The sequence below is a fragment of the Pomacea canaliculata genome, linkage group LG5 (genome assembly GCF_003073045.1).
Source record: "Pomacea canaliculata isolate SZHN2017 linkage group LG5, ASM307304v1, whole genome shotgun sequence".
Classification (NCBI taxonomy): Eukaryota; Metazoa; Mollusca; class Gastropoda; order Architaenioglossa; family Ampullariidae; genus Pomacea; species Pomacea canaliculata.
In genome coordinates, this window is record NC_037594.1 from 9,885,991 (window position 1) to 9,897,629 (window position 11,639).

At 39.3% G+C, this 11,639-nt stretch overlaps 2 protein-coding genes and 1 long non-coding RNA gene across 5 annotated transcripts; 1 reads left to right on the forward strand and 2 right to left on the reverse strand.

The window, feature by feature from the left end:
* Positions 1–1,032: 1,032 nt before the first annotated feature.
* On the reverse strand, positions 1,033–6,995 carry LOC112564715 (substance-P receptor-like). Of its 3 annotated transcripts, none has more exons than XM_025239725.1 (3): positions 6,470–6,995; positions 4,740–4,942; positions 1,033–3,690 (listed from the first exon to the last, which is right to left on the reverse strand). In XM_025239725.1, exon 3 carries the CDS (start codon positions 3,660–3,662, stop codon positions 2,718–2,720), a length of 945 nt encoding a protein of 314 aa, XP_025095510.1. In that variant the 5' UTR covers positions 3,663–3,690; positions 4,740–4,942; positions 6,470–6,995; the 3' UTR covers positions 1,033–2,717. The 3 variants fall into 3 exon arrangements, with proteins under 3 accessions (XP_025095510.1, XP_025095511.1, XP_025095512.1); XM_025239726.1 differs by lacking the exon at positions 6,470–6,995 and adding an exon at positions 5,398–5,570; XM_025239727.1 differs by lacking the exon at positions 4,740–4,942 and having other exon boundaries at positions 6,470–6,994.
* Positions 5,731–8,645, forward strand: LOC112564717. The gene is made up of 3 exons (XR_003099257.1): positions 5,731–5,852; positions 7,667–7,906; positions 8,485–8,645. It is a non-coding gene; the product is annotated as an uncharacterized LOC112564717 (long non-coding RNA).
* Positions 8,646–8,745: 100 nt separating this feature from the next.
* On the reverse strand, positions 8,746–9,986 carry LOC112563956 (FMRFamide receptor-like). The gene is made up of 2 exons (XM_025238434.1): positions 9,337–9,986; positions 8,746–8,776 (listed from the first exon to the last, which is right to left on the reverse strand). The coding sequence occupies exons 1-2, from the start codon at positions 9,984–9,986 to the stop codon at positions 8,746–8,748; spliced, it is 681 nt and encodes a 226-aa protein (XP_025094219.1).
* Between the last annotated feature and the right edge of the window lie 1,653 nt (positions 9,987–11,639).

Below are 11,639 nucleotides of genomic sequence, written 5' to 3' on the forward strand. Positions count from 1 at the left end.
GCAAAACCATTCTAAACCTCTGCACGACAACTTACTTCAGTGTCATTACTCGTTGCTGACAGCACATTATCCAACAGCTTGCGAAATGTGTTCACAAGATTACATACCTACCTCTGCAATCGCATGTATCCCAGACATATTGCCGTATGTATTTTCCAGATGCATGTTTGTGGGTTTATCGTGGATGTTACAGAGGCAGCGCTGGGTCTGCTCTACATTTCTCTCTGTCAACAGAAGTGATAATCAGATGTTGCCATTGACATCTCTCGGGCGATGTACAATGTATTAGTTACTTTTGTCCTGTGTGTGCTGACTTATATTGTTTGGTCTTATTATCAATACTATTTTCATGTAAATATAATATATTTAATATAATATTATTATTCATAAACAGTCGTTGTGTTATTAGGATATTTGTTTGTTTGTGTAAGGGGGGCGCTGCTAGCCTTACAGTAATGTATACATGTATACATCTTGAGTGATGTGTTCAGGCGAGACCGTGAAGATTTCCTTTTGCATTCTCGAGATCAGCGGTGTTTGCATTCCATTTTTTTAAATATTATATTCCTCTCCTTTTTGCTGTGTTAAACACTCCGTGGTTATGACTGCAAACTGTTTACCATTGTATTCATCGGTAGTTTGTGATTCTTTAACTAACTTTGGAGAAGGGATTTGCCGGAGGTGTTTACTAGCAACATCTGTGTTCTTCACAACTCTTGGCCATTGTACTTTGATTTTCTGGAAAATTAAACTCCAGATGGCTTTCTGTACGACTCATCCTGTGCAATCTGGACATGATTATACAGGGGAATAGAAAATAAGTTTAGAATCTGTGGTTCTGATAGTGTGTGTCGTGTTGATGTGAATTGCGAATTCTCTGTTTTGTTAGACGCTTTGCATAGAAAAGAAACTCGTTAATTAAAATATCGGAAGGGTGGCTTGTCTTGACATTTTATTATTTATTTATTTATTTTTGCTTTAAAGGAAACTGTGTTTATCGATGTGCATTAAAAGACGAGTCAACACAAAATCTGAGATTACTTATATGATATAACTCTTTATTAGAAAATGTACTGCAAATTTTTGTAATTGTATTTGTAACAGTCGTAAGTATAACAGCTTAATACAACAATAGCAATACAGAAAAAAGCTAACAGCCTTTTTAGACAACAGAATATGTTTATGTACACATTACTCTAAAGTTTCCGACAAATGTAACCACCCGCAACAAAAACACCAAACATGTGAGAAATCTGTACAGATGTTTAGGTTTGTTGCTGAGATACGTATTAAAGTTTATGTTTAGTTGATCCCTTGTTACTTGTTGAGTAAATGGGCCGCGAGTTAGTTTTAATGAACATTGATGCCATTTATTAAAACATTTTCAAACACATGCCGCCACAAATAAATATCACAGAGTGTAGATAGGTCACAGACAAAGACATCTTCAAGAAAAGGAAAACAAAAAAGGAAGTGTGTATATTCAAAGAGATAAATGTACCAATGAGTTATAGTAATTACATCTGAAGCGATTATTTATTTAAACTAAATTATTAAATTATTTTTTGCATTTCCTGGTCCGTGTTTTCACTCACATGTAAAACTTGCACAAGCTAATACGGACAATAAAGATGAGATATTTTATGATCTTTCACATTTTCATACAAAGACCACATCCCTGTCTAAAGGAAAGACGAAACATAACGGGAAGATCATCAGTCTAAACGAAATAAACCGTTTTCATTCAAAAAGTCGCTCTCAGGCCTAATATTAACAATGTGATAACTGTAAAAAGTTGTAACATTAATCACATCAATACAAAGAGCACGTGCTCAACAAATTAATGGCAAACAAAATCTGTATTTACATGACCGACTAGTTTTCAGTGAAATCGAACTGTACCTCTATAATTCAAACCTTGGTTTTATTCAAAATTTATGTCAAATAATAACAATGTTATAAGTCAGTTGTAAAAATCTTTACATGGCCTACAAAAGCATATCTTGTAAAAACTGCATCTGCACAAACAAACAATGCTTAACATAATTTCAATTATTTGCAACATGCAATTAGATGTACCTGAAATATTTTACTTTGTTATATTTAAAAAAATAAAAATCTTCCATGCATACGAAATGGCTTGTAAAGCATAAATAATAATGGATATTGAGAGGCATACTCATAATGTAACACTAGAGATTAATTCTAAAAAAAAAAATCGAAATTTTTAATACTTCTTGCCATCATTTCAAATGGCTCCTCGTTATTTTTATCTTCTGTCTTCCCGAATATGCAAACAAGTTTGTTTACAGTTTTCCTTGCGGCTATGTCGTGTGTTAACTCTTTTGTAGAATCGTGTTTGGTAAGAGTCCCCATCTTTCTTTACTTTTATTCCGTCTTTGCTTTTGTTATCTTTATTTCCTTCTTTATTTATTCTTGCCTCCTGTTGTGTCCAAATTTCTCAAGATTTCTTATACAATGTTACATACAATATCATTTTGCGTGAAAGGGAAAGGAGTTTTGTATCAATGTTTTTTTTCTCTCATTTAATCTTCCTTGGACTCGCCAGTTGACCAGGGGTAGAAGGTACACGATTTCTTCACCAATAACTCAGTCAGTCCTCCTGTTGTACTCTCACATAGTTGTTTCATTCACTGTGTGCTCTTGTAGCAGCGAATGTTGTGTTACAACCTCACCTTCGTTGGTAGTTCTCTGTCCTAAAAAAGTTTCATCATCAGCTGTTTGAAACGAGACCGGAACATCCGTACAGACAGGAAATAAATATAGAAGTTTACTGCGTGGTTGGCCTCAGACAAGCTTATGGCAAGCTGTTGGAACATTGCCCAAGCAAACCATTGTTGTGGGGTGTCTACGTTGATCTTCTTCCATGCTACAATCAGATGATAGATGCAGGTCGGCAATGTTAGTACCAGAAAGACAATAGCGGCACACACCATCATGATACAGATGGGCAGTTCAACTCGCATTTGGCTTCTCTCCCTTGTGTTTTCAGTTGTCTCCCCGATGGCCTCGCTCGCCTTTCGTTGCCGCCTGAGACGGACGAGGATGAGGCTGGTAAAGATGGCGAGCAGGGTGAAGGGAAGAAAAAAGTAAATGGAGGCTACAATCCAGTGCCAGTAGGTGATGACAAACTCCTGAGCATGCTCCGGGTACGAACAGTATCCCGCTTTTGCCTTGTCCATGTTAATGAATCCATACAGAAAACACAAAAACAGGGTCACTCCAAGTAAGACGGCAATGACAATGGCTCTTTTTATCGTGAAGCAAGTATTTTTTCTCAGGAAATAGCACACGGTTAGAAACCTCTCAAAGCAGATGAGGACGAGCATCCAGTTAGCATAGCAGCTGACTACCTGAACAAACACATCCCCTTTACAGATAAAGGTATTTTCCGGTATTCTATGATAGCTCAGTTGGTGAAAGATTACCTTGAGTACCAGAGCTGCGAGGTCTGCCGCCGCCAACAGCACCACGTACAAGGTGGCCGTGGTGAGGGTCATTGTAGCGATTGTCATGATGCAGGCCACGTTACCAGGGACGCCAACGGCTGCGAGGACCCAGATGTAGGAGGCGTAATACAGTGTGTAAATGTTGTAGTAGTAGTCATAAGGATCCGCTTCAGTGTTGCTTGTGTTGTTCATTTTGTTGTTTTCCAGCTTTGACACAGAACTGAAAATATCATCATTAAATACTTCACTGTAAATATTGAACTTGATATGCATTAATGGATGATGTAATATTTCTTTACATATATAGATATAGCTATAAGCATAAACTTGAATATATGCACACGTATTGTCGATAAATGTTCATATTTACTATGAAAGTGTACACACGTGGGATAACAATCACGCCTTTTATCTCAGACTCGTCTTGGAACCAGACTTGTCGACTATGTTCTCACTGGACATGTGACGGGTGGAAGGACAACATTCCAATGTCGCTGGTCGGACTCCAATTATAAGAATATTCAACGGTTTGACCCTCTTGTCACAATCCACAGTCGCCACGAAAAAAAAAAAGAATCAGAACAGAGTTTGCTGTCTGTGAGTCTCTAGCTCAATATTTCATTCTCCTGCCAAGCTCTCCCCACTAACTACTTGCAGCAGAGTAATTAGTGGAGACAATTATCCAATATGAAAATCTGGATCCTATCCATATGACATTGGGCATTTATCTGAAGGCTGTTTGCATGCCTTTGATGTCTAGACTGGGATATTACTCACAGTCCCACGATGGTCCTGTGAGTCAATAAGGTTAGCAGACACCACACTGAGTAAATAGCTGAAAGTACGATCACATTTTATGTACTTTCTAGTGACTAAAGACTGGAATATGTGCGACAGTTTGTTAAGTTAAAGCATGGGACGATCTGGCCCCACTGTTATTTATTCCTGTCTTAAGTTCTGTCCATCCTCATCCTTATGTGCTTTCTCATTCCTTACCTTCTTTTTTTATACCCTGTACATTCTTTCTTTATTCTTTGGACATTCTGGTTGAATTATAAGCTTAACTCACAGATTTTAAAGAAAAGCGTATTAGTAAATGATTATGGATATGTACTTCGTGAAATTCTTCAACGGACATGGCACTTTTAAGACTGAGATAAACTAGTTTACAATGTCTATTGTGTTTTTCGTTAGCAAATGGAGTGTCACTATGCTATCCACCCCTCAAGCCTTTAAATTCGAATTTGGTCTGATGCTGGTGCAAATCACCTGGTCTCTGAAGGTAATATCAAATTCTGCTTTCAGCTCCTTCAAGAGTGTAATGGCGGTGGGTTTTTCTTCTATAAAGTCAGTAAGACGAAAGATTTGTTCCTGATTCTGGAAGTCAACGATGGGTGAGCAGGTTGTCTTCTCTCTGCCTCACTAGCTTGCTGGTGGTACAGGCTTCGCCAAGTAAATATAAGTGCGCCAGACTGTAAATCAACAACAAATATTTGTCTCTCTTTATGGAACAATGTAATCACATACCTGAGGTCAGCTTCACTTAAATAACTTTGTCTTTCAAGGCGTGCAGCAAAAGAAGTTTTAGTAATATTATGTGTTATTTGGAAAGGCATATTTTGAGAACCTGGCCAAAAAGTTATTTATTCTTTCAATAAATTTTAGCACCATATATAACAAATATCCCTTCCCTCATACCAGCAAGTAATTTTAAAAGAAAATATATTTGTTACAAAATATTACGATTCCCTGTCTTGGACTTCTCTACTTCTCTAATGTTTGAAGGACCATCATAGAAGATCAAAACTGGTGAGACTCAAGCTAAACCTTTTTGAGATATATATTAGATATGCAAGAAGATGAAATCAAAAGTACAATCCATATTAACGATTATCAGCTCAACTTCCGAACAAAAGAGAACCTGTACCGATCTCTAGTCCTTCATGTCAACATGACCGCCTTCAGACCCCAGGGAGGCTCGCTGTCGGTGCTCTTGCTCCAGCATCTTGCAACACAACTTCAAACGGATGTTTATCCCTTAAATAAATACGATGTTTTCTGCAGTTTTGAAAGAAAAAGCGTGCTGTTGTGCAGAGGGCAAGTCTGCTGTTTATTTAGTCAGCAAGATTCTTGTCAGACTTGAAGTCTCGTGTGTTTCGCTCATGATTAAGCAACGTCTGACTAGTTTGTTTATCATACAGTGGTGTCATATCTCGTTTAAGATAGCATCACCAAGCACAGAGAAAAGTAAATGCACACACGCCAGCCTTCCCAACCTAACTTATCCACCGACATCTGGTGCACTTTGAGTGTGAGGTGATGTCTGTAGACATGTTTCTACCCAGATACTCGGTAAAAGTGAATTGCGCGGAACTTAAACAAGTAATGAGAATATATTGCATCCCAGTCGTCCATCAAAACCATGCCTTGCTTTCCTTGCTTTCAGAATGATTTTCATTGATACATGTTAGCATGATTATAGAATTAAGTTGCTTACTAATATTTTATATTTATTTTCTACTTCATAACACATAACTGCTCTAAATTATGGGAAGATAAGTAGTGAAAATGTGAAACTTGGGCAAATATTACTATTGAGTTTTCTGTATTTGACTTTAGTACTTTTGTTTATTGTTTTATAGTTCATATGTTATTTGTTTGTTTTCCTGTTTCTCGTATGCTGTCCATGTTTCGTTCTTGCTTTTAAGCGCTAAGGACTTGCTCCCTAGGGGTGTGAGTATGTGCTTTACAAATGTTGGATTTATTATTATTATTGCTATTCTGTTCATAGAGAATAATGTATCCTGAATGCGATATGTGCAACTACTTATACTTGAGACAGTGACAAAAGGATTGTTTAGTAGCGTGTAATCTGCAGGTAACTTGTAGCATATTATTAATGTGAAATTGTAACAAAAATGAGTATTGTTTCTATTTTTGTGATAAACACCGTAATGTAAAACCAGAAATTTCTTACAATCAACTAACTTCTTGCTTACCTCGACACGTAGAAGGAAGGCCAGTGCTCCCACACACCTTGTGATACCAGTCTCCTGGAGTTGAACTGCTCCTATCAACGTCTCTCCTACTTCAACTCTAGGGGCCGCCCGACTGGGGCCTGAGCCAGCCTCAAATGAAGCTCCACCGATTGTACAGATACAGTTTGTTTCTGCTTCTTTGCACTTAGCTGTAAACAGCATGGGAGGTAACAGCTTGTGCCTCGGGAGGAGACTACCCCGCCACCTGCCTCGCTATCTGCCGGAGCAAACAGCGTCAATACGTGGATTCAAAGATTAGGCGCGCGGATAACATTTTCCATGAACAGACAGCAAGACTTTGGTGCTGGGTGCTTTCTCAACTGCCAGAATTTGAATTTTGACGAAGCTGAATCGTCAGGGTGTTCGACGTTTGTATGTCAGTACCGGTGACGTCACAATAGCAGCGAAGTGCACCTGCCCCCGGCCATTCAAATGATCACGTGGTGTCTCGGCGTACCTGTCGCACAGAGCACAACCCGACTGTGGCTTTTGTGACGTGCGACAACCCAACCGGCGTCAACTGTGGCGCCACTGACACCACAGCTGCAGTGTTCCCCCCGCCTACTGGGACACAGTTATTAGGAGGGTCAGGACAGCTCGTGACAAGGCTCATTAGGACAGGAAATTAGAACCGTAGGGGGCTAAAAACCTACAGATATACGAGCAGAAAATCTTGGTTTGTGATCTGTCACTGAAGTACGGTAAGCATAGAGCAGTATTTTCACCATCGTGACACACAAATAGGTCGTTGAACCATCTAATGGTGTTCAAGGAGTGAAAATAGTGTTGCAGTGTTTTTGGTTTTAAGCCGAAACGGAAATATTGGATTCGGGGAACCGGGCTTGTGGGCGACTGTTAACCTGAACTCTCACTGGCCATAGGTTACAGATCACACAGTTCACTATGTGGATCACAAACCTTCACCCTGTTCGAATAGAAAACTCGATGTGTGATGTAAAGTATAGAAACAGATTGAATAACCATAACAAATACAAATACAAATACATGCAATGTAAAGACTCGTCAAGGGAAAGTCTCAGTGCTATCCATGCTAAGCTTACTACCTCTATCACAATGCTGCTACCTCTCTTTATCTACCGTTCACTCTCACAAGCACATCAACGTAGCTCTGATGTTAAAGCTGTTCTTGTATTAAAGGGTTCATGGTGGTAGTTTGGTGGAGACCAATGCTTCAGCCGACAGTCACGACACTTTGATGACTTTCCCTCGAAAGTGTTGCTCCGCCTGTCCGTCGTCCTTCCTGTCTGATCTGCCAACCTCGTCAGAGAGAGAGAGACGACTGCTCCTCCGGCGACACGGAGTCGAGCCTGTCCCAGTCTAGGGACATGTGGTGTCTCCCACGACTGATACACCACTACAACCACTGTAACCACTGAGGTCTGTCTCCCACTTATAACATCTCTGCACTCCCACCTCATATTACACCTTTACACTGACACATACACCATAAGGGCCCTCTGGCTTGTAAACACTCCACCCTAGACCCTAACCTGACGTTTGTTACCTCCAAATTTAAAACTGGAGTTTGGGCAGTTTGAAACAGATTGTTTCAGTTCATATTATTTATTAAGAAACAATTATTTGGTACTAGAACTTTTTCATATTTTAACAGCCTTTTGTAGCGAGGTAATGACTAGTGCCAAGGTGCCACTATCTTCGGGTCATCGAGCAGCTTATTAATGCATTGGTTATTAAGCAACTTATTATTATTATTATTATTATTATTATTATTATTATTATATTATTATTATTATTATTATTATTATTATTATTATTATTATTATTCCATGACCAGTTCAAAAAGGGACTTCTACAAGGTGAACATCGAATCTGTCACTTTTTATATTTTCCAGTAAAGAATCTTATCACTAAATGTATAATTTCTCACATTTTGTGGTATCCCTATATTGGCCTGTAAGGCATATCTCGCTGATATAGTTTGTGTTTCCCTTCAGACTGTCAGTCGAAGAAAAGATAAGCCAAGGCTGTGAAATGAGTCAGCTGTGTAATGATGGAGAAGGACTTGCTGGTTCATCTCACAGTTTGGTTTCCCTGATGTTTAGAAGCTTGACTGGCATCCCACCTCATCTGATGAGCAGCGAGCACCGTCAAGGGATGACGGATGGCTAATGGGGATAAATAATTCAACAGCTAGTAGTTTCTAGTAGTTTCTTCAACAGTCAACAGCAAAGAAACAACAGAAGTAAAACAAAGTGTCAGACACAAAAGGCGTAATAGTTTTTACTTCTGAAAAAAAGCAGCATAAAAAATTGATGTTGCACACAATAACTGGACTTATTCAATCACATTTCATAGTAAGCAACAAAACAGAAATGTAGTTCCTTCAGGAGAAGTAAAACACTTTTATGGTGCATAAAACCGATAAACAACTCGAATTAATCTCCTCATGACACCTTTTTACACTTCGCAAAGGCCAAGGTACTAAATTATGTTTAAATATTATTAAAGCAAAGATAATGGAAAATAAAGACCAAAGGCATGGTGAGTACGTGCAAAATATATTTAGTGCATGTATATACCAGTGCAATACATAATGAATGATTATATGTAATTTGAGTTTAAACAGTTGTTGTTGTCGTCCTAAATCCTAATTTGTGCTTTTGTAACACGTATGTAAACTATGTAAGCTACCGCACATTCAAAAAGCTGTTGCTCCTCGTTTTGCACATCAGGTTCTTAAAACGAGAGCGGAATCTCTTGGCAGACAGAAAGTAAATGTAAAATTCACAGCGTGGTTGGCTTCGGATAAACTAATGGAAAGTTGTCCTAAACATTCCATTGCAAACCTTTGTTGTACATTGTCTTCATCGATGTTGACCCATGGTTCAATGAGGTGATAGATGCAGGTGGGCAAGGTGAGTATCAGAAAGACGATTGCGGCGCACACCATCATGATGCACATGGTCTGTTCCATTCGAGCTTGGCTTGTCATGGTTTGAGTTGCCGCGCTGATGGCCTCGCGCGCCTTTCTCTGCCGCCTGAGGCTGACGATGATGAGGCCGGTGAAGATAGAGAGAAGGATGAAGGGCAAAAAAAAGTAAATGATGGCTGTAATCCAGTACCAGTAGGTCTTAGCGTACTCCGGGTAGTCACAGTGTCCACTATCTATCTTGTCCATGTTAATAAATCCATACAGCAAACACAAACACAGGGTCACTCCGAGTAAGACGGCAATGACAATGGCTTTCTTTGTAGTGAAGTAAGCATTTCTTTTCAAGGGATAGCACACGGCTAGGAACCTCTCAAAACAGATGAGGACGAGGGTCCAGTTGGCGTAGCAGCTGACCACCTGAACAAACACATCCCCTTTACACAGAAAGGTATTGTTCGGCACTTCATGATAACCAATCTGGTGAGCGATTACCTTGAGCACCAGAGCTGCGAGGTCTGCCGCCGCCAACAGCACCACGTATACGGTGGCCGTGGTGATGGTCATTGTAGCAACTGTCAAGATGCAGGCCACGTTGCCAGGGACGCCAAAGGCTGCGAGGACCCAGATGTAGGAGGCAAATACAGTGTGTAAATGTTGTTGTAATAATTAAAAAGATCCGCGTTAGCATCGCTTGTGTTGTTCATTTTGCAGACTGTCAGCAGTCACAGAATTCTGAAAATAGTCATGAATAGCCATCAATGTAAGGGTTAGTAGTCTATTTTGTACATTTCTTGATGATACTATCATTTATGCGTGTCACAATCTTTTTTATCCACCAAAAACATAGCAAACATAACGATTACCTTAGTCTCCTCAGGTTATGTATAGTTTCTGTGTAGGTCCAAGGACTTAACAAGACAAGCAACAACATCAACAACAACAACAAGTCTTGACCAGACACCGATTATTAATGCTCCACGTTTGACAATGTCAAAACCATACGGCGATATAGACACAGCCAGGACCTTAATAAACTTTGAACAATCTACAGAAAATATTAATTGCTTTTTCTGTCTTTCAGCAAGACATCTAATGTTCTGCCTCGACTACGAGGATCAGAAGGGTGAACATTACAACTCAAGTTTTTCTTATCTTATGGTCAAATATGTTTGTCTGTGCGTCCTTTTCGTCACTAAACAGATCTGCCTTTTTTGCATTCATGTAATGATATTAGCCAAATTTAATAAAATTACACAATAAATGTTGAAATAATTTCCAAGTAAACATACCTCAGTCACTCGTTAATACTAAGATTTAAACATAGTCCTGAAAGAAACTTCCTTTTCTCGGTTGATAATCAAACATAAAAATAGTAAGTCCGGTGCAACACTGCTTTCACTGATGACTAATAAGATCCCACTCTTAATTTTAGTCACAGGGTCTTTTTGTTCCAGTGCACCAACAGTCACTAGGGTCTAATGTTCCAGAATCCAGATATATATCTTACACACACACATCATCTTAATCCATAGAAACCAGTAAAACACTACAGATGCCTCCACTCGGCGACAAACGTTACTGGACTCAGTAGTACTGCCTCTGGGGACAAGAGACTACAACATACTCCACGACAAAATCAAACAACTCCAACTAACTCACACAACAACAACAACAACAACTACAACAAAACTCTTCAAGTACTTCAGGGTATCTGCCAGCCCCATCACTCAGTGGCATTAGTCAGGCTCATCCCCCGCCCCTCGATTCCATGACCCATCTCCCGGCCCCGTAGACTGCGCCTATTGACAGTTACATTTAAAAATAAATTACTTACACCTTTCTATATATCTTGAAAAGAATATAGGAAAAATTCAGTATACAAAACAAATCCGAAATAATCAAAAATATGAACCTCGCACCTTTCTAGGCAGACGCAGCCTTCACTCCCCTACATGCAAAGTTTCCTTCCACTTGCCGTGTCTCCTTAAGAAGTGAAGAGCTGGACGACGAAGTTAATGACTGGTTTTTCCCTTTCTTTCCCGTTTTTCTAAGAAAAAAACTCTCTTAGACACACAACAGGGCGGTCCGGACACCCTCTCTGTGCTGGCTCTTTACTGCAAGAGAAAAACCACTAAACTTTAAAATCATCAGTACATTCATCCACCATTTTCTTTCTTTCTCTATTCACTAATTAAACTAAAAGTCCGTAAATGTCAT

Coding starts and splice junctions, on each gene's coding strand:
- LOC112564715 (XM_025239725.1), bottom strand. CDS start 3,662: ATGAACAACACAAGCAACACTGAAGCGGATCCTTATGACTACTACTAC.
- LOC112563956 (XM_025238434.1), bottom strand. CDS start 9,986: ATGACCATCACCACGGCCACCGTATACGTGGTGCTGTTGGCGGCGGCA. Junction 8,777..9,336: donor GAAGACAATGTACAACAAAG/GTTTGCAATGGA, acceptor GCTTTTTTTCAG/AAGTAAAAACTATTACGCCT.